The 22,500-nt window shown below is 52.6% G+C and overlaps 1 protein-coding gene across 1 annotated transcript in view; it reads right to left on the bottom strand.

Moving 5' to 3' along the window:
* Positions 1-22,500, bottom strand: part of scn5lab (sodium channel, voltage gated, type V-like, alpha b) — a 79,183-nt gene that overhangs the window by 46,601 nt on the left and 10,082 nt on the right. The window contains exons 2-9 of the mRNA XM_076043132.1: positions 13,219-13,362; positions 12,906-13,049; positions 11,269-11,387; positions 6,039-6,128; positions 5,314-5,442; positions 4,673-4,764; positions 3,967-4,215; positions 1,573-1,636 (exon numbers count right to left, since the gene is read on the bottom strand). Of these exons, the coding sequence (XP_075899247.1) occupies positions 1,573-1,636; positions 3,967-4,215; positions 4,673-4,764; positions 5,314-5,442; positions 6,039-6,128; positions 11,269-11,387; positions 12,906-13,049; positions 13,219-13,341 (1,010 nt within the window). The 5' untranslated portion in view covers positions 13,342-13,362. The remainder of the gene's footprint in view (positions 1-1,572; positions 1,637-3,966; positions 4,216-4,672; positions 4,765-5,313; positions 5,443-6,038; positions 6,129-11,268; positions 11,388-12,905; positions 13,050-13,218; positions 13,363-22,500) is intronic.

Raw genomic sequence — 22,500 nt, 5'->3', positions numbered from 1 at the left:
CACTTCAGGCGCCGTGGGAGAAAGCGGCGTCCTTTCCGGCCCGCCTTCAGGACGCCCCAACCCCGGCTGTCAATCAAACCATCAAACCCCGCCCACTTTTAAATACAACCCCATACGGCACTGAGTGCCAAGCCAGCGCAGCAGCCAAGTCTGCAGCCAATCACAGCCCGGCATTCCACTTGCACACGCACGCACGCACACACACACACACACACACACACACACACGCGCACACACACACACACACGCCACTTTGAAAAATGTTTTCACTACGGTGGTTGAGTTATTGATCTGCGCAGCTCTTAACATAATGTTTTAACCATTTATTTTGGGGAAGGAGGAGGTGGTGGGCGGGGGGGTGGGGGGGGTGGGTTGTGTGTGTGTGTTTGTGCAGACTTTTATGGCTCATACACACACACACACACACACACAAACACACTCAAACAGACAGCAAACAAACAGAAGACCGGAGGGCCATGCGCGGACGCAGCTAGCCTAGCATCAGCGGCGGGATGCTAAGGGTAGCTTAGCGCGTTCCAGGAACATCGACCCTCACGACACCGGTGCTGTATTTCTGGCTAACTGCTGTTTTGACATCTTCTTCTTCTGATGATGATGATGATGATGATGATGGAGACTCATGAAGATGATGAAGATGATTAAGGTGATGATGATGATGGTGGAAGGCAGGCTGCCCCGGTCACATGGCGCACACCACCACCGCCGCTAATTAGCGGCTGCTAATGAGGCGGCGGCACGCTCGGCATGTTGGTCACATGACCCGCTGCCCCGCCTCAGGCTTGGCCTCCATCCTCCTGATCTGTCCATCAGCCCTCCTCCTCTTCCTCCTCTTCTTTCTCCTCCTCCTTCTTATCCTCCACCTCCTCCTCCTCTACTCTCTTCTCCCGGTCTTCCTCATCTTCCCGCCACCCTCCTCTTCCTCCAACTCTTCCTCCTCCTCCTCCTCTCCCCTATCGTCCCTTCTCTCACCTCCTCTTCCTCCTCATCTCCTCCTCCTCCTCCATTCTGCTTCACCTCCTCTTCCTCTTCCTCCTCATCTCCTCCTCCTCCTCCTCCACTCTGCTTCACCTCCCCTTCCTCCTCCTCCTCCTCCGTCTCACCACTTGTTTTGCACAGCGTTAGCGCTCTGCTAGCCTGCTGATGGCTACACGTTTGAACATGACACAATTGGCTAGCCCGGGGTGCTAACACACGCACACACACACACACACACACACACACACACACACACTAGTAAGGTGGTGGTGGTGGTGGTGGTGGTGGTGGGGGGGCAGCTGTCACAGCGAGCGGCTGTGACAGTGTGACAGTTCACACGGCGCCGGCCGGCCTGACGCGTGGGGGTCACGTGAGCAACGGCTACCCACGATGCAACGCTCCCGCTCCCAGGCCAGCCCCCCCTCCCCCCTACCCCCCACCCCCCCCTCCCCCCTCCGAACTCCCCCCTCCGTACCCCCCCCTCACCGAACCCCCCTCTGAAGCTCCTAAAACCTCCGCAAAGCGCAACAACCAACCCAGCAACCAACCGGCCAATCACACCGCTCGGCCACTCACCCGGCGTCGCTGCTGTTGCCGCAGATCAGGGCGTCCTTGGCTCCCTCCACCTTGTAGAAGTTGTCTGCACGCACAAGACAGGAGACAAGCAGTCAGATATCCCCGTCGTCCCCGGTGAAGCCCCGCCCCCCCGCCCCCTCGTCCCCTCGCCCCCTGCGGCCCCTCCCACCTCACAGGTGTCTCCATTCTCCCCCAGGTGAGCGCAGGTCACTTCCTGCCGCTCACATTCTGTTTTGGGGGTGGGGGTGGGGGGCGGAGCCAGACCGTCCATTAAGCCCAGTCCCCCCCCCCCAAGCCCCCCACCACCACCACCACCTCACACCCCCCCAACCCCATTCGCTTCCTGTTCTTCACTTCCTGTTAATGGACTCGAAGCCGCAACAACAAGATAAGAAAACAACCTGGACATTAAAACCACATTAAACATTTACATGAAATAATAATGTGAACAAATAAATAAATAAATAAATAAATAAATAAATACACAAAGTAAAAAAAAAAAAAAAAATGCAAAATGAATTTTAATTACTATATTTTGATGCTTCGCAGTAACTGGATTTTTTTTTTGGATTTGGATTTGACGTTTTTTTGTTTTCCTTCAAAATTTCCTCATTTTCCCTCAAAATTAAAAAATCCTCTCGGCCGCCACTTTAATTTATTTATTTCTCTTTTTTCCTCGAAAATCGGCACCTGCCGGGTTTTTCTTGTCGCTCGCCAAACGGCAGCGTTTCAAGTCTGAGGTGCAGCGATGATTTTTCCCTCTCTTTTTATCTTTCTGCTGGCGAGCTGAGAGACGCTCCCAGAGATGAGTCACTCCCCAGACACGCACACGCACACGCACACGCACACACACACACATGTGCGCGCAACCGTGAGTTTTAGGTTTTAGCGTAGCTTCCTAGCTGCCTTTCATTCCACCTTTCTTAGCATTGACACTAAGGGGAGGCTGTGGAAGCACCTCCCCTTAGCTTCAGCGCTAAGCTAATAGAAGGTGCTAAGCTAACAGAACACACCACACACACACACACACACACACACACACACACACACACACACACACACTCCTCTGAACGCACCAAAATAAAAGTCTGTTAAATCGTGCGTCGGGTGGATGGATAGTTAGCCATGTGGATGCTAGCAAGGTAGCTAGTGCTAAGTTTGCTAACTTTTCGTGCATGTGAGACAATGAGATTTTTCAGCAGCGTAATGAAGCATAAAACAGGCAGAAGAAGGCCCCTGGTGGCGGAGCAGACACACTGCAGCACCTCCCAGAACTTTTTATCGCATTAAAAGTCTCAGGTTTCACCGCGGCTTTTTAGGGGGTCGATACCGGGGAGCCTGTAGGGGGCGGCGGCGCAGCGGAGCAGGAGGAGCAGGAGGAGGGAATAAATAGCAGCTACATTAGCCACACGCACGCACGCACGCACACACGTACAAAGTAGCTGAACCCTGTTTTCCTAGTTGAGCTAATGAGCTAACGGCGGCGCCACGTCCGTTAGCATCACAAGCTCCTATTGAACTTTGCGGACCTTTACAATATGCACAAAGGGGGGGCAGGGCCTAACGATGGCGAGCTGATGTCTGTTTTGCCCGTCTCCTCCTCGAGCTTTTATCGAACTTTATTGACTTTATGGGCCTTTGTGGACCTTAATGGCTCACTCTCATTGTTGACAATGTGCACAAAGGGGGCGAGGCCTAACAATGGTCAACTGATGCCTGTTTTGTCTTTGGCCCCGCCTCCCCCTCTCAAGCTAATGAGCTCACAACGACGCTCCAACCTTTAGCAGCAACATCTCTAACTTTTATCAAACACTTTTATGGTTGGTTTTATGTTGACCTTTATGAACCTGTGCGGCTCACCCTCGTCATTGATGACGTGCACAAAGTGGGCGGGGCCTAATGACGGTCAGCTGATGATTGTTTAATCTGTTTCCTGTCAAGCTAACAAGCAAAGAGCTGCGCTCTCAACATCTTGAGCTTTTATTGAACTTCACTGACTTCACTGAACATTATGGACCTTCATGGACCTCTGCAGTCAGCTGATGCCTGCCTATTTTTTGTCTTTTTCTCCACCTCCTCCTCCTCCTCTGATCACAACCGAGCTAACGAGCTAACGGCGGGTTCCGTCCGTTAGCAGCAACATCTCTTTCAGCTTGTATGAAGTTTCTACTGACTTCATCAAACTTTATGGACCTTTTTGGACCTTAATGGGGAGTGTGGTTCCCCCTTTGTCTGATTTGCCTTTGGCTACGCCCCCTCCTACTGACGTCACAGCCGAGCTAATGGCAGCACTCCGTCCGTGAGCAGCAACATCTCAAGTTTTTTTGAAACGTTATTGACCTTATCAACCTTTATGGTCTTTTACGGGCCTTTCCGGACCTGTAACCAACTCACCCTCGTCGTCGAGGAAGTCCCTGAGCGACGGCCAGGTCCTGTTGTTGCAGTGGAAGGAGGCGTTGGCGCCGTTGGCCGCACTGGCGTTGAAACAGTGCGCGGTGCTGCGAACGCACTTCTGCCGCAGGTTCCCCATGAAGAGCTGCAGGCCGATGAGGGCGAAGACGCTCAGGCAGAAGACGGTGAGGATCATGACGTCGGCCAGCTTCTTCACCGACTGGATCAGGGCGCCCACGATGGTTTTCAGGCCTGAACAAACACACACACACAGCAGCCAGCAGGGGGTGCAACGTCAACTCCGTTAGTTGTTATTTGCTTTGGTTTTTGACGGATAAAAACACGGAAAATAATCCTGAAACACACAAAAACAGAAGGAAGCCCACAAAACGCACACGGTGTCAGTGAATGCATCGCTGGTGGTTAGCTAGCTGCCCGCTAAGCTAGCTAACGTCCCCCGTTAGCCAGCTTGATCGTGCCAGCACCTCAGATCTGGTTCTTCAGCTGTTTAGTGATTGCTACGCGCTAACACTCTACTACGCTAATGTAGCAACATAGCTAGCCTGGGAGCTAGCCGAGCTTCATGGCTTTTTAATGAGAATTCTATTTTCGTTAGCCTTCACTGTTCATACAGCCACCGTGCAGTGCGTCCCTTCAGCCATCAGACAACCGGCCGGGGTCAAAGGTCAAAGTTCAAAGGGTCTGTCACCTGGGATGACGGAGATGGTCTTGAGCGCTCGCAGCACCCGGAACGTCCGCAGGGCCGAGACGTTGCCCAGGTCCACGAACTCCGTCACATAACTGCAGCGAGTCAGAAAAGTAAGTAAGTACATCTCCTCCCTTCCTTCCTTCCACCTTCCTCCCTTCCACCTTCCTCGCTCCCTCCTTCCCTCCTTCCCTCCTTCCTCGCTCCCTCCTTCCTTCCTTTTCGCCCTCCTCCCTCCCTTCCCTCTCTCCTTCGTTCCTTCCCTCCTTCGTTCCTTCCTCCCTTACCTCCTTCCTCGCTCCCTCCTTCCTTCCTTTTCGCCCTCCTCCCTCCCTTCCCTCTCTCCTTCGTTCCTTCCCTCCTTCCTTCCCCTTCCTCCCTTCCCTCCTTCCTCGCTCCCTCCTTCCTTCCTTTTCACCCTCCTCCCTCCCTTCCCTCTCTCCTTCCCTCCTTCCCTCCCTTGCTTCCTTCCCTCTTCCCATCCCTCCTTCCATTCCTTTCATCCTTCCTTCCCTCCATCCTTCCTTCTTTCCCTCCCTCCTTCCTTTCTTCCTTCAAACACACCCCCACTAGTCCTGATCAGGTGTGAGAGGTGTGTGTATTTATGTGTGTGTGTGTGTGTGTGGGGGGGGGGGGCGACTCACGCCATGACGATGACGCTGAAGTCCAGCAGGTTCCAGGGGTCCCTCAGGAAAGTGAAGGGCCCCACGCAGAAGCCCCGGGCCAGGATCTTCATCAGGGACTCGAAGGTGTAGATGCCTGTGAAGGTGTACCTGGGGGGGTTGGGGGGCGGGGGAGGGGGGAGGAGGTTTGCTCCGTCAAGAAAGCAGAAAGTTTGAAATACTCACAACGCATCGTAAAGTCCAAAGCGCCGTTCCTTCCCTCCTTCCTTCCTTCCTTCCTTCCTTCCTTCCTTCCTTCCTTCCTTCCTTCCCTTTTAACTTTTCTCTACCTTCCCTTCTTTCCTCTCTCCCATCCTTCTCTTTCGTCCCATTTTTCCTTCCGTCCGTCCTTCTTCACTCCCTCCCCTGCCTCTTTACTTCCTTCCCTCCTCTCTACCTTCCTTCTCACTTCCCTCCCCATCGTCCTTCCCTCTCTACTTCCTTTCCCCCTCCGTCCCTCCTTCCTACCTCCCATCCTTCCTCCATACCGCTCTTCCCTCCTTCTTCCCTTTCTTCCATCCCTCCTTCCTTCCTCACTTCCTTCCCTCCCTCCGTCCTTCCTTTCCTCCACCTTCCTTCTGTCCCTCCTTCCTTCTTCCCTCCCTTCCTCTCTTTCTTCCTTCTCTCCTTCCTTTCTCACTCCCTTCCCTCCTCTACTTTCTCACTCCCTTCCTTCCTCCACCCCGCAGACCATCAGGTTTACTCACTCCAAGTACTTGGCCCAGGACGCCGGCTCCGACATGGCCATGAAGCAGCAGTTGGTCAGAATGGTGCACATGATGAACAGGCTGAACAGCGTGGACAACGAGCAGCAGTTAAGGATCACCTAACGGCCCTGCTAGCCAGCTAACTAGCTAATTCATATCATAAAAGAGTAAAAAGCATTTTCTTCGAAAAGTCATTTTAAAGGTGATTTTCCTTTTTAAAGAAAAAAAAAGGTGGATGAGGCGTTCAGGTTCACTCAACAAAAAGGAAGAAAAGCGGAAGAAAAGGAGGAGGGCGCTATATTTAGCATGCTAGCATGTGTGCTTGATGGCCGCCCGCCGCTCAAATCAAATACGCGCCGTTAGAGAAGTGAAAAGACGGAGCCGCCCACTCAGTCAGCTCAAAACATCCCATAATAGAGCCTTAAAAAAAAAAAAAAAAAACTCACCTGCCGAGCGCCGTCAGGTGGGAGAGCCATCAATCACGGCTATAAATGAGCGCTAATTACCGTCATTTAGGCAGGGAGGGAAGAACATTCTCACCCCCGTTCGCTTTCGGCGGGTTGTCGCCGCCACGGCGCCGATGGAGCAGCTGCCTGCCGAGGCCGCGATGGCAGCGGAGGCGGCGGCGATGGCGGCCGCCTCCTCGCAACACAGTTACCGGCTGACAAACAAGTCAAAAGTCCCCCCCTCCCGCCGCCACCACGTCACGTAGCAAAGGGGTTTAATTATGTTCTTAATGATAGCATTGCTGTTATGAGCCTGCCGGGCCTCCGTAGTGGCGCTAATGTCATTAACGCCTCCTGACGGTGCCAACGGCGTGCATGTGTCAAGATTCACCCGTGCTAAAGCTAAGCTAATCTCACGGTGAGCGACTGACAGGACTGAGGACCCTTCAGCCAGGGACTCTGCTGCGTGGCTGTGTCTCAATTCAGGGTCTGCATCCTCCGAAGCAAGCGTCCTCTAAAGGACCCGGCCGAGAAGGACGAACCCAAACCCCGCCTCCCCCGTATTTCCTGGTTGCGTCACCGCCGTTCCCGACTGCTGTCCAACCCCGGAAGTGACGTTTTCATAGCATCAAGCTAACCATTGGTTCGCCATCCAACGATGGCGTTGGATGTTCAAATAAGTAAAAATCCTATGTTAAAAACTGAATATTTTTATGCAAAATTTGAATACTTACATTTATACGTCGTGTCTTTGCCAGTAGATGGCGCTATATTTCAGCCGACTTCCCAGGATCCCAGGATGCTTTGCAGCAGCACGCAAAGCATCCTGGGATACAGAAGGACGCGAAGGATAGTAGCGGTGCATCCTTCGAATCGGCTAAAAGTAGGCCGCATTCCGAGGGCGCATTTGGAGCGTCCTTCGGATTTTTGGGAATTGGGACGAGCCTTTGCGCAGTGCTATGACGCAACTGGCCTTCCAATGCAGGCTTCGAAGGATGCAGACCCTGAATTGAGACACAGCCTGTGTGTGTGTGTGTGTGTGTGTGTGCGCGCGTGTGTCCTTCAACAAACGAACGGCCTTCTGGGAAACTGAGTCAAATTAGAGGAAGCGAAGCAAAGGGGACGAAGCTTTATGTGTTTTATCCATGGATGTACTATAAGAACAGGACACCGCACTGGCAATATGGCGGCGTGCTGATTTTTCCCCAGTGGCCACTCGAGGTACTGTAGCAACAAAAAAAAAATCCCATGGGCCCAAAAAGCATTTTTCCCCATAGACCACAATACAAAAATAAAACATGTATAAAATGACTGATGAGGCCCCTCCAACCAAACTCATGATTCATAACATATCTTTACATTGTAAATTATGAAGTTATGGTCTTTTAATCTCTCCAGAAAATCCCCACACATAGTTGTTTTTGTGAGTATTATTAGACTCACGACGAAATTGAGTTGTTCGCCGGAGCAAAAATAGACGAAACCGACGGCAAAACGCTTTGAAATGGTTGTTATTTTAGCCCTGAAGAATCGTTCGAAGGCGTGTTAGTCATTCGTCATTGTATAGGCATTGCCAGTAACAATGCCTATCGTTTGTAATATTTCGATACTGTTCTAAAGTGCTAGCTTACAGAGAACCATGTGCTTTTAATCGTGATTTGTTTGATGTAATATCGTCAGAATATTGGACGCAGAGACGTACGGATACAACGTCAGACTTTAAAGTGCCCTGAAATCCTTTTTTTTTTTTTCGTAATTGTTTTTCCAAAATAACGGCGGTCCGGTTGATCAGTTGACTAAGCTTAACGTAACATGGGTCATCATTTTGTCGCAACACCGGGGAGATGCCAAAAGAAAACTCCTCCTTTCTGGATGAAAGCGAGTTGGAAATAAAGGGAGGAAAACATTTTTTAAGGTCCAATCGTGTCGCGACCTTGTACGCTTTCCATAGAAGTTCGGAATCAAGTAGCGAAGAATGAATTGGAAATATGATGCGTGGCTGCGGTGTTCGTAGTCCACAGACATGGTCTTCAAAAAATCTATCATTTATTATTCAGTTGCACACTCGTCATTGGTTTAATACGAAACCTGATGACAGCATATGCATTTTAAAAAAAATATATACTTGTTTTACATTAAAAAAGAAAACAAAGAAAACACTGAATTTCGTACAGGGCCGTTCTTACAATACACCCATGACAAGGTCCCACTAGTTCCTATCTTTCTATTTACGTCGAGTCGTTCGTGGTCCATGAGCCCCGCCCGCGTCTGCTAGTTACGTCCTGAAGGAGCGTTTTGATTGGCCGCAATGACCACGTGAGTTGCAGAGGCGTCAAAAACTTTTTTTTCGGCATGTGCCCGGCTAATGGCAAAACGGTATCAAAGATTCGTAAGGAAGCGACGTAGATTCTAGCAAAGTCTCGTAAGATTCTTTCCGACTCTCGTCAGAAGAGGCGGAGGGTCCGAGTAGCCCCGGCGACGATGCTAGTGCAACCGATGTGTTAATCGGGTTGTTTTGATTTCACAAAAATCAGTTATTGTTAATTTTTTTTTTTGTGGAAGTGAGTGCCTAAAGTTCATTCATAAAATTTTAGTTTCTTTTTTTTGGGGAGCTATTATTTTGTTAAATTAATTTCATCGCTTTAATTTATTTCGTTAACCTTTGACACAGTAGCAGCGTCACTTCCTGTACATTTCGCGGTTTTCTCCTCACTTTGCTTTAGCCCTGCTCAGGAGGGGTTAAGATGTGATGGTGCTCACGCACATGGCGTCGTGAAATGTGGAAAAGAGAACGTTAATCGTAGCATTTGTTCGAACGGATACGTCCATGTTTATTGTGCATGATATATAAAGTTCATTTGACGAGTCGCTGTCGCAGCACTGAGACCGTTTCTATTGCGTGCTTTTACGTGCTTTTCTTTTAAATTAAATTAAACTTTTTTTTTTTTTTTTTTAATTTTCTTTGTATACAGAAAATAAATTCAGCCAACGAGTCGACCTGCATATATCTGCACCTCGTTGTTCATAACCAAAGACACAACGCAAAATTCTTAGCGGAGGCAATGTCAAACCCAACCGGCTACACTAGCATGAATTAAATAAAATCAATCAATCAACGGTTAGGTTTAGGAACAGGACTCGGGTGACGGTTAGATTTAGGATTGGGGTCCGAGTCACCGTTAGGTTTAGGATCAGAACTTATGTAACGGTTAGGTTTAGGATCAGAACTAAGGTAATGGTTAGGTTTAGGATCAGAACTAAGGTAACGGTTAGGTTTAGGATCAGGACTAAAGTAACGGTTAGGTTTAGGATCAGAACTAAGGTAACGGTTAGGTTTAGGATCAGGACTCGGGTGACGGTTAGGTTTAGGATTCAAGTTCCAGTTCCGGTCAAGAATACAGTTTTGGAGGCTAAGGATGTTACATAGGGTAAAATCATTGCCTATCTCTATCAATGTTCGCCACCCTCTTTGATGTTAGCGTCGTCTTCAACGGGACTTTTCGAGACTTCCTTAGAACCTATGTCGCTTCCTTACGAATCTTTGATACCATCTCGCCACGAACCACATGCGCTGGGTGAGCAACTTCATTCAAATTAACGGGCCGCCATCTTGCAGTCTGGGGGTGGGGGGGAGCCTTGTTTTATCCCTGCTTGCCTGCGTACGTCTCCGGTCTCCAGTCACATCAAGGCTAAGCTAATTTCACGGCTAACGGGCCAATTCCCCTCAGCCCCGAAAGGCCCTCGTGGGGGAGAGGCAACAACCAACCGCCCTCTGGGAAATGGAGTTTTGAATGTGTGGAGGGCTGAGGGATGAAGCTTTATTATTAGCTTAATTTGCTTCATCCCCGCGATCGCCCGCCGCCGCGCCGCACTGAGGCTACGCTAATTTCACGGCTAACTGACCAGTAGCTCGGCCCAAAGGCCTCGTGGGAGGGAGCCCAGCAGCCCGACGGCCCTCTGGGAAATTGAGTTAAATGTGAAGCGCTGAGGGGAGGGTGGTGGACCAGGCGTTATTTGTTCATCCTGCGTGTGAGAGTGTGTGTTTGTGCGTGTATGTGTGTGTGTGTCCTCCTCACACACACCCACAGCTTGTCACTGGTGGCGCCACAAGATCTCGGGCAAAACTCCAGAACACACTCCACACCATCACACACACACACATACTCCATCATCACACACACACGCTCATACTCCATCATCAAACACACACACACACACACACACACACACACGTTTTTACTTTTGTTTTGTCTCCTATTAGCACACGCACACACACACACACACACACACACACACACACACACACACACACACACACACACCTCTGGCGGTGACCTCTTCCCCCACTTATCCAACAGCCCGACGCCTCTCGACACCCGTCGCCACTTCCCCTGAGCAAAAATAGCAACCCGCCCGTGTGTGTGTGTGTGTGTGTGTGTGTGTGTGGAGAGCAGGGGAAGAGGATTTGGGGGGGAGGGGGGGGGGGAGAGTGTGAAGTAACATCTGTCACACTGACACCCCCCCTGAACCCGAAGTTTACCCCGGTTTGTACAGTTGTTGGTCGTGACCCACTGACCTCTGACCTCGACCCCAGGGTCTCTCTCTCTCTCTCTCTCTCTCTCACACACACACACACACACACACACACACACACACACAAACACACACAGGGCCATCGGGGGATTTCCCCCTGGTTTGTACAGTTGTAGATGATCATGACCCGCTGACCTCCGACCCCTCTGGGTCTCCCACACACACACACACACAGAGCAGTGGAAGGATATGAGTGCACTAGGACCCTGATGGCCAGACGGCGCACCAGGTGGAAGGGGCTGAAGACGTAGAGCGCCGAGGTGGCGCTGAAGCGGAAGATGGCCCTGCCCTTGTTCAGCACGATGAAGGTCTGAGGGGGAGGGGGGGGGGAGAGAGTGAGAGAGAGAGAGAGAGAGAGAGTGAGGGGAGGGACTTCACTGCTGGTTGACAGCTTGTTTAAACGGCTGTAGCCGCCCGACTTGCATGGCTCTGGCACACTCAGTGGGGCGGGGCTAGGGCGGAAGAGGGGGCGGGGCTTGTGTTTAGTGCTGTTCAGCAACGGCTGAAATAAACAGTCGCAGCAGCCCGACTGGCAACCAGGACACAAAACATTCTGCTCTAACGCATGGGTGCACCTTCTGGGGGGCAGGGCGAGGGTGAGGGGGCGGGGCTAGGGTGGAACAGGGGGCGGAGTTTGTGCTTACTGCTGGTCGACAGCTTGTTTCAAAGGTTGCAGCGACACAACTGCCAACCAGGACTCCACACATTTTGCTCTAACACTCGCAGTTGGGGTGGGGCTAGAGTGAGGGGGCGGGGCTAAGGTGAGGGTGTGTGGCTAGGATGAGGAGGTGGAGCTAGGGTTAGAGTGGCTAAGGTGAGGGAGGGGGCGGGGCTTGTGTTCTGGTTTAAACTTTTGCTGCAGCCCGACTGGCAACCAGGACACAAAACACTCTGCTCTAACGAATGGGCGCAACCGTTGGGGGCGGGGCTAGGGTGGGGGGTGGGAAGGCTATGCGGGGCTTGTGTTTACTGCTGGTCGACAGCTTGTTTCAACGGTTGCAGCCACCCAACTGGCAACCAGGACTCGGCACACCTTGCGCTAACCCATGCAATGGGGGTGGGGCTAGGGTGAGGGAGGGGGCGGGGCTTGTGTTTACCGCTGGTCAGCAATGGCTGAAATAAACAGTTGCAGCTGAACAACTGGCAACCAGGACTCCACACACTTTACTCTAACACTCGCAGTTGGGGTGGGGCTAGGGTGAGGGGGTGGGGCTAGGATGAGGAGGTGGGGCTAGAGTTAGAGTGGCTAAGGTGAGGGAGGGGGCGGGACTTGTGTTCTGGTTTAAACTTTTGCTGCAGCCCGACTGGCAACCAGGACACAAAACACTCTGCTCTAACAAATGGGCGCAACTGTTGGGGGCGGGGCTAGGGTGGGGGGTGGTTAAGGCTATGGTGGAGGAGGGGGGCGGAGCTTGTGTTTACTGCTGGTCGACAGCTTGTTTCAACGGTTGCAGCCACCCGCCTGGCAACCAGGACTCGACATACCTTGCGCTAACCCATGCAATGGGGGTGGGGCTAGGGTGAGGGAGGGGGCGGGGCTTGTGTTTACTGCTGGTCAGCAATGGCTGAAATAAACAGTTGCAGCTGAACAACTGGCAACCAGGACTCCACACACTTTGCTTTAACACTCGCAGTTGGGGTGGGGCTAGGATGAGGAGGTGGGGCTAGGGTTAGAGTAGCTAAGGTGAAGGAGGGGGCGGGGCTTGTGTTCTGGTTTAAACTTTTGCTGCAGCCCGACTGGCAACCAGGACACAAAACACTCTGCTCTTAACGCATTGGGTGCAGCCGTCAGGGGCGGGGCTAGGGGGCGGGCGGGGCTTGGACCCACCCGCTGGTCCCTGGCGTAGAAGGGGTCAATGTCCTCCAGCGGGACGCCCACCAGGTGTGGGGGGACGTCGGCGAAGATCCTGGGCAGCTGCTTTCCAGCCTCCAGGTCTGGACGACGACGGAGGAGTTCCACATCCCCCAGGTCCTGACACACACACACACACACACACACACACACACACACACACAGGAGGAAAGAGGCCCGATCAGGACTTGAGGAGGTGAAAAATCAGCAAAAAAAAAAAACAGTGTTTCTTCAGCTTTTCCTTCAGTTTCTTTCAGCTCTGTGTGCGTGTGCGTGTGCGTAGCCAAACCTCCTGGTAGTGCTTGTTGCGCCGGGCCTGCTCCTGGGCGATGCGCTGCTCGATGGCGGCCAGCGAGTCCCGGGTGAAGCGCTGAAAGCTCTCCGGTCCCATCGGAAACACACAGCCAGCCATCTTCTCATCCTGATCCTGCTGCTGCTGAGCACACACACACACACACACACACACGCACACACACGCACACGCACACGCACACACACACATAAACGTTGGGGGACGTGCGACAACTTTCCAACACGTGTGTCAATTTGAAGGAAGCGATGGAAAAGATCAAATCGACAAGCAGGTGTGTGTGTGTGTGTGTGTGTGTGTGTGTGTGTGTGTGCGTGTGTGTGTGTGTGTGTGTGTGCGTGTGTGTGTGTGTGTTGGCCCATCTGTCCAGGGTCTTAATTCAATGACTGGATGGCCGTCATTTTTCAAGCTGTCGTGTGTTTTCTTCTTCACAGCTCCCAAATCTGATTTCTGTGTGTGTGTGTGTGTGTGTGTGTGTGTGTGTGTGTATGTGTGTGTGTGTGTGTGTGTTTGCGCATTGCCCACATCAAAGGGGCAACACATCCAGCCTCTGTGTTCCGTTCTTATCACGAGCCTGTCACTCACACACACACACACACACACACTCGCTTCACTGTCACGTACACGTCCACCCCCTGCCCCCCCACCCCCCAACTGTCAAAACACCACGTGTGGTGGGAACAACAGGGTGGCTGCTAGCACCGCGGTTAGCTTAGCTTTGCTTTGCTTAGCGCGGTGTGCTAGCAGCTGCTTGTGTCGCCTGCCCCCTGGTGGCTTTCGGCAGTCACAGACTGTGTGCGTGCGTTAGTGTGTGTGAGTCAGTGTGTGTGTGTGTCCTTTCCTTCCATACCATTTCAGCTATTCATGAGACCCTCCTGCCTCTCTGCTGAGTGTATGTGTGTGTGTGTGTGTGTGAGCAGAATGGGCCGCATGCACGCTCGGCTGGCCGCATTCCCCTCCGAGCGTTGTGTGCGACCTCAGCTCCATGTTGAATGCAAAGAAAAAAGAAGAAAAAAGCAACAAAAAAAAAAAAGCATGGTAGTGGAGGTGGGGACGAGGGAGGGGGGGCAGGCTACTTCCTGGAGGAGCTCTAAAACCGCTCGCGTGGAACCAGCGACAACACAACACCAGCTACCGAACCAAACAGACGACGCCACCAAAAGCACTAAATGTCAGCAGCCAATCAGTTTGGAACCTTGCCCGAGGCTCCGGAAGGCTCTTGAAGGCTCCATTCTGGACGGCTCCGGAAAGCTTGGCTCTGGAGGGCTCCAGAAGGCTACTGAAGGCTCTGGAAGACTCGACTCTGGAGGGCTCGGCTCTTGTAGGCTCTGGAAGGCTCTTGAAGGCTCTTGAAGGTTCTGGAATGTTTGGCTCTGGAAATCTCCAAAAGTCTTGGCTCTGGAAGAATCTTGAAGGCTTTGAAAGGCTCTGGAAGACTCCAGAAAGATTTTGAAGGTTCTGGAAGTCCCTGGAAGGCTCGGCTCTGGAAGGCTCGGCTCTTAAAGGCTCTGGAAGGCTCCAAAAGACTTGGCTCTGGAAGGCTTTGGAAGGCTCTGGAAGATTTGGCTCTGGAAGGCTCGGCTCTTAAAGGCTCTGGAAGGCTCCAAAAGTCTTGGCTCTGGAGGGCTTTGGAAGGCTCTGGAAGGCTCTGGAAGACTCCGGAACGTTCAGCTCTGGAAGGCTCTCGAAGGATTTAGAAGGCTCCAGAAGGCTCTGGAAGGCTGTGCAAGGCTTTGGAAGGCTCTGGAAAGTTCAGCTCTAGAGGGCTCTGGAAGGCTCCGGACTGCTTGGCTCTGAAAGGCTCAGCTCCGGAAGGCTCAAGAAGGCTGTGGAAGGCTTTGGAAGACTCCGGTAGGTTCAGCTCTAGAAGGCTCTGGAAGGCTCTGGAAGGCTCTTGAAGGCTCTGGAAGGCCCGGCTCTTAAAGGCTATGGAAGACTCCAGAAAGATTTTGAAGGCTCCGGAAGTCCCTGGAAGGCTCGGCTCTTAAAGGCTCTGGAAGGCTCCAAAAGACTTGGCTCTGGAAGGCTTTGGAAGGCTCTGGAAGGCTCCAGACGGCTCCGGAAGGCTCTTGAAGGCTTTGGAAGACTCCGGAAGGTTCAGCTCCGGAAGGCTCTGGAAGAATTTAGAAGGCTCCAGAAGGCTCCAGAAGGCTCTGGAAGGCTGTGCAAGGTTTTGGAAGGCTCTGGGAGGTTCAGCTCTAGAGGGCTCTGGAAGGCTCCGGACTGCTTGGCTCTGGAAGGCTAAGCTCTGGAAGTCTCCAGAAGGCTGTGAAAGGTTTTGTAAGACTCCGGAAGGTTCAGCTCTAGAAGGCTCTGGAAGGCTCTTGAAGGCTCTTGAAGGCTCCAGCCCACCAATCACAACGCTTTCATGACCCCTTCATTTTAGTGCCCCCTTCAGTCCGCATTGCAGAGTGTGCATGTTTGTGTGTGTGTGTGTGTGTGTGTGTGGTGGGGGCGGGAGCAATGCCGTCAGCGGCAACGGTGGCGGCGGTGATGATGAAGAGCCCCCCCCCAAAAAAAAAGGAGAGAGCAGGAAGTGTCCTGTCAGCCAACAGGAAATGATTCAGTGGCAACCGGCCGGCCGGGCGCCAAGCGTAGGGGGGAGGGGAGGCTGGAGAGGCCCTTGGAACAGCCACCTCCCCACCGCTGTTACATCTCTGTGGCGTCATGGCGGCGTTGGGGGAGGGGCCACCGCTCGCCTTCCTCGATGATGAGTCAGCAGGAGCTCCTCTAAACAGGAAGTACGCTTTCGTGCCCACTTCCTGTTTCCTCTTTATTTTCATCTCCTTCCTTTTACTTTTTTTTTTTTTTAACTTCACTTCACTTCCGTCTAATGCCCCATGCCCCCCCCCCCCCAACCCCCTCCAGGACGACCGGGCCTGGGGCCAGTTGGGGGAGGAGGGGTGGAGGTGGAGGCGGGTGGCAGCGTCCTTTACGAGCGCCGCCGTCTGCTAAGTGCTAATAACCTCCAGAGTCGTGATGATGATGAAGAGCCTCACCGTTTGAACGGGGGGGTGCGGTAGGACGGAGAGGGTCGGGGAGGGGGAGGGGCTCGTCTCAAGGTGGCAGGGGTTCAGAGTAGCGGGAACAGCAGTATCTCGTCTTTTTCTTTTACGGCATGCGGAAACCTAGGAGCCGCGACGACTCATGGCTCACGACTCAAGACTCGTGACTTGTGACTCACAGCTTACGACTTGTGGCTCGCAGCTCGCGACTCACGCCACACGACTCGCAACTCATGACTCGCAGCTCACGACTCAACAATCACAACTCACGACTCACGGCTCAATAATCACGACTCACAACTCACAGATCATGACTTACGGCTTGCGACTCATGCCACATGACTCGCAACGTATGACTCGCGACTCACAACTCATGACTCGCAGCTCACGGCTCAACAATCACAACTCACGGCTCAATAATCACGACTCACGAGTCAAGACTTACGGCTCCCGACTCACGGCTTACGACTTGCGGCTCGCGGCTCAGGGCTGGCGACTCACGCCACACGACTCGCAACTCATGACTCACAACTCGCGATTCACAGCTCATGGCTCAACAATCACAACTCACCACTCACTGCTCAACAATAATGACTGACGGCTCACGGTTCAATTATTGTTACTCACGACTCAAATCTCACGGCTCAATAATCACGACTCACAACTCACAGATCATGACTTATGCCTCACGACTCACGGCTTACGACTTGCGGCTCAGGGCTCGCGACTCACGCCGCATGACTCGCAACTCATGACTCGCGACTCACAACTCACGACTCACAGCTCAACAATCACAACTCACAACTCACGGCTCAATAATCACGACTCACAACTCACAGATCATGACTTACGGCTTAAAACCCATGACTCACGGCTTACGACTTGTGGCTCACGGCTCAGGGCTTGCGACTCACTCCACACGACTCGCGATTCACAACTCACAGTTCACGGCTCAATAATCACAACTCACGGCTCAGTGATCTCGACTCATGATTCACATCTCATGGCTCAATAATCACGACTCACGACTCACAGATCATGACTTAAAGCTCACAGCCTACAGCTCACAGCTCATGACTCGGACGTGCTGGTTGGCTGGCTGACTGGGTGGCCGGGTTCAACCCGTGGTCAAGGTCACGGCCAGGAGGAGATAGATGGTTTTATTGTCAGTGGTCTGACCTTCATCACCGAGGAGAAGGAGGAGGAAGAGGACGAGGATGAGGAGGAGAAGGAGGAAGAAGAAGAGGAAGGAGAGGAGGAAGACGAAGAGGAAGAGGCGGAAGAGGAACAGGAGGAGAAAGAGTAAGAGGAGGAGGAAGATGAAGAGGAGGTGGAAGAGGAAGAGAATTTTTATTAAAGGACTTACTTCCTGTTTGAGTGCCCCTCCCCCCCCTTCTTCCTCCTCCTCTCCTCTTCCTTGTCTTCCTTTTTTTTATTCTGGCCATCCCCTTTTCACTTCTCACTTCCACTCCTCATCCATCCATCCATCCACCAAACACACACAAACACACACACACACACACACACATAGATACACACACGCACACACACGCACACACACACACACACACACACACACACACATACACACAGGGACACCTGTGGATCAGCACTCTCAGCCAATCAGAGGGAGGGAAAACATTGAGGAGACCACCAGCTGATCAGGACAAGTGGCTCAGTGTCTGAGGAAGGACGGAAGGACGGAAGGAAGTCAGGAAGGTGGGAAGAAAGGAAGGAAGAAGGGAGGGAAGGGAGCGAAGAAGGAAGGAAGGAAGGGGGAAGGAGGGAAGGTAGAAGGAAAACACCCAGAGACAGAGCAAGCGACAGAAGGAGGAGGAGGGAGTGAAGAGCAGCTTGTTGAATTAAGCTGCTCCTCCATCATCAGCCGCTGATTTTGGAGAACAACCCTCGAAGAGAGGGACTCACTCAAACACACACACACACACACACACACACACACACACCGCCCTGCGGCATTGTGGGTAATTAGCACCACCGTGTCCAAAATCAGCAGCGAGAGAGGAGAGGAGGGGAGAGAGAGGGAGGGGAGGGAGGAGAGGAGGAGAGAGAGAGGGAGGAGAGAGAGAGGAGAGAGAGGGAGGAGAGAGAGGGAGGAGAGGGAGGAGGGAGAGAGGGAGGAGAGAGGGGGAGGAGGGAGAGGGATGGAAATATGACAGTCTGAGTTCATCTGAGTGTGAGTGTGTGTGTGCATGCGTGCTGTTGTGTGTGTGTGTGTACGCGAGTGTGCGAGACAGAGGGAATGACCCTGACACATAAAAGGGGGGATAAACAAAAGCCTGGCAACAAAAGACTGTCTGGCATCCCAGGCAGGCTGCAGCTGTTCGTGTGTGTGTGTGTGTGTGTGTGTGTGTGTGCGTGTGTGCGTGCGTGCATGCGTGCGTGTGTGTGCGTGTGCGTGTGCGTGTGTGTGTGTGTAATTGGGGTGGATAAAATTCAAACATGGCAAGCAAGTGAAGCAAACCTGGCAACCGGTGCCGCTCCTCAGACACGTGGAGTCGCATGACCCCCCCCCCCCCCCCCCCCAGGTGGGCGTGGCCACAGTGGAATCTCCTTCCTGGTTCTGTTTTTAGAGCCTAGGTCCGAGAGGCCACGCCCCTCAGGGTGTGGGAGCGAGCGAAGCTGGCCACGCCCACTTGTCACATGACTGTGGTGGGGGCGGGGGAGAGGGAGGGTGGGGGCGGGGGCGGGGCCAAGCCGACACCTGAGTCACCTGTTGGGCTGAGGTTACCGATGACGTCATCGTGCCCCCCACAGACCGCAATGAGGGCGTCGCCCCCCCACAGCGAGACACAGTGACACACATTCACACATTCATTATTAACACACGCATGCACGTACACACACACACACACACACACACACACACACACACACAGGAAACACGAGTGGCGGCCAATCAGATGATTGGTAGGAAACACCGATTGAGTCGGAGCCACTGGACCAGTTTCGCCTCCTCCTCCTCCTGCTCCTCCTCCTCAACTTCCTCCTCCCCTTCCTCTTTCTCCTCCTCTTTCTCCTCGTCCTTCCCTTTCTCCTGCATCCCCTCCTGACACCTCCTTCTCCTCTTTCTCCACCTCCTCCTCCAGCTCTTTCTCCTTCCCCTCCTCCTTTCTTCCCTTTCTTTTCCTCCTCCTCCTTTTCCTCCTTCCCTTTCTTCTTCATCTCCTCCTCCTTCTCCACCTCTTCCCGACCTCCTCCTCCTTCCCTTTCCTCCACCTCCTTTAACTCCTTCCCATTCTTCTCCATCTTCTTGTCCTCCTCGTCCACTCCCACCCCCATCTTCCGCCTCTTCCTCCTCCTCTCATCCTCCTCCTCCTCCAGCTCTTCCACCACCTCCTCCTACTCTCCATTCTCCACCTCTTCCACCTCCTTCTCCTCTTTCTCCACATCCTCCTCCTCCTGCTGGATATCTGACCTTCCACCTCTTCTGTGTCAGCTGCCACCTTCAAACTGGGACACACACACACACACACACACACACACACAGGCTGTCAGGACATGATGAGTGTGTGTGTGGCTCGCCAGGCCTCCAGTCTTTCACCCCTGACGTTGTTTCATCCACTCTTACACCACGCCGAGCGCGACACACACACGCACAAGCACACGCGTGCGCACACACACACACACACACACACACACACACACACACACACACACACACACACACACACACACACACACACACACACACACTGACAGGTGTCCCATTGCAGTGACTGCTCAAAGCAACTGCTGGTTAAATAATATGCACCCAGGCTGAGTGTGCGTACGAGTGTGTGTGTGTGTGTGTGTGTCTGCGCAACATAGCGGCTAGCCGGCTGTGCTAATGAGGCTAGGCGAGCTAGCGCTAACCCTAGAGCGGGGTACCTCACGTCCCGCACTGTGATGAGTCAAGACGTAGAATGTGTGAGTGTGTGTGTGTGTGTGTGTGTGTGTGCGCGTCTGTGTGTATGTGTGTGTGACAGACACGCAACAACAGTTCAAGGTGCAGCAAAATAAATGAAAGCTGAGGAAGGAAAAAGAGGAGGAGAACAGTCCAGAAACGAGTGTGTGTGTGTGTGTGTGTGTGTGTGTGTGTGTGTGTGTGTGTGTGTGTGTGTGTGTGTATCTCCTTCACATTGAGGTAATCTCCCAGAGTGGGCAGCTTTAAGCCTCGTCATCGCCCAGTCTCTTTCTCTCTCTCTCTCTTTCTGTATCTCTCTCTCTCTCCATCACACACACACACACACACACACACACACACACACACACACACACACACACACACACATTCCTTCATTAGGCATCAATATTCAGGTTCATTTTAATTTAGCACCAAAGGAGGTCAGACGAGCGAGCTCATCACCCTGTTATAGCTTCGTCACGCGTGCCACACACACACACACACACACCTTTCATTCTGCTCTAGTTCTGCAGTGGTGGAGGAGGAAGTGGTGGAAGAAGAGGAGGTGGAGGAGGAGGAGGAGGCCGTCATAGTGATGACTGACTGATGTGATGTCTGATGTCAAGTCGGCGCCTCCAGCTGGTCGAACAGGGAAGAGAATGTCGTCGTCATCATCTTCCTGACCACCACCATCACCATCAACATCATCATCAAAATCACCATCACCATCACCATCACCACCATCAATTCCACCATCACCATCACCACCACCACCACGATCATCATCATCATCATCATCACCATCACCACTGTTATTATCATCATCATCATCACAATACAAGGGTTTTGAAAATCACTGTCCCAACTACTGTAACCACTGGCCCGACTAAAGACAACGCAGTACCTATGCCCGGCCTGGTGTGGCACTGCAACTTTACTCCCAGAGGGCGGAGGAAGAAGACGAACACCTGAAGCACGGCGCGTCTAAAGAAGCAGTAGCTCGCTAGCAACACAAGCGCCACCGAGAATAGAAAGAAAAGGCGGTGTTGATAAACGACAAGAGTTGAAATTCTGCTTTGAGTTATTTTTAGAACGCAAAGCCTTCAAAGCTCCATGTTAAGGTTGCCGGTAAAAGCTCACTAACTTTTTTTTTGCCATTTAGGTTTCCTGCCTCAGTATCCCAGCTCCGCCCACCCAAAAGAAAATCACTAAAAGGTAAAACGGGAGGTTTGCAAACCGCTTATGTTGTGTTTATTTTCACTTTTGCACCGTGTGTTGTTGCTCACTGTAGTTTGCGGTTTGTCGTAGTAGTGGAGTTTTAATGGGAAGACTGCAGGCTGATCAGCAGTGGCAGCGACAGGTGTTGTTGTGAGTGGTGGTCTGCACCTCACGGCCGCTCCGGTTGCAGGGCGGTGTGTGTGTGTGGGGGGGTTTCGAGCTGTCACGTCAGGGTTTCCAAAAATGATCGGTTTTGTGCGTTTACACGAAGCCGGGCAAGGAGGCGTTAGCGAGATGCGTTAGCGAGATGCGTTAGCGTCCCACGGAGAGCACAGCGCTGGCTGTCGTTGATCGGGATCGCGTAACGTGTTAGCGGTAGCTATCGAGAGGATCTCGCAGAAGCAATTGCAAAACGCAGACCCGCGGAGAATTAATGTGAAATTAGATTTTGGTACTTGTTTTTACTGGCCCCACCAGGCCCGTGGTTGGAGCATTCTGGTGGCTCGGACGGTTTTCAAAGTACGTCCGCGCCACCGGGCCACTTATATTGTCGACCCATGCAATATCAACACTACCACCACCACCATCGTCATCATCGTCATCATCATCAGCTTCATCCTCACCACCACCATCATCATCATCATCAGCAGCAGCTTCATCCTCACCACCACCACCATCATCATCATCATTTCATCCTCACCACCACCACCATCATCATCATCATCAGCTTCATCCTCACCACCACCACCACCACCATCATCATCAGCTTCATCCTCACCACCACCACCATCATCATCATCAGCTTCATCCTCACCACCACCACCACCACCATCATCATCATCAGCTTCATCCTCACCACCACCACCACCACCATCATCATCATCAGCTTCATCCTCACCACCACCACCACCATCATAATCATCATCATCAGCTTCATCCTCACCACCACCACCACCAGCATCATCATCATCATCAGCTTCATCCTCACCACCACCACCACCATCATCATCATCAGCTTCATCCTCACCACCACCACCACCATCATCATCATCAGCTTCATCCTCACCACCACCACCACCACCATCATCATCAGCTTCATCCTCACCACCACCACCATCATCATCATCAGCTTCA

This window comes from Nelusetta ayraudi, unplaced genomic scaffold (genome assembly GCF_046127955.1).
Source record: "Nelusetta ayraudi isolate G7.1 ecotype Tasmania unplaced genomic scaffold, CSIRO-AGI_Nayr_v1 ptg000073l, whole genome shotgun sequence".
Taxonomy (NCBI): domain Eukaryota; kingdom Metazoa; phylum Chordata; class Actinopteri; order Tetraodontiformes; family Monacanthidae; genus Nelusetta; species Nelusetta ayraudi.
Note: the sequence above shows the minus strand (reverse complement) of the source record. Positions and strands in the feature narration are given on the sequence as shown.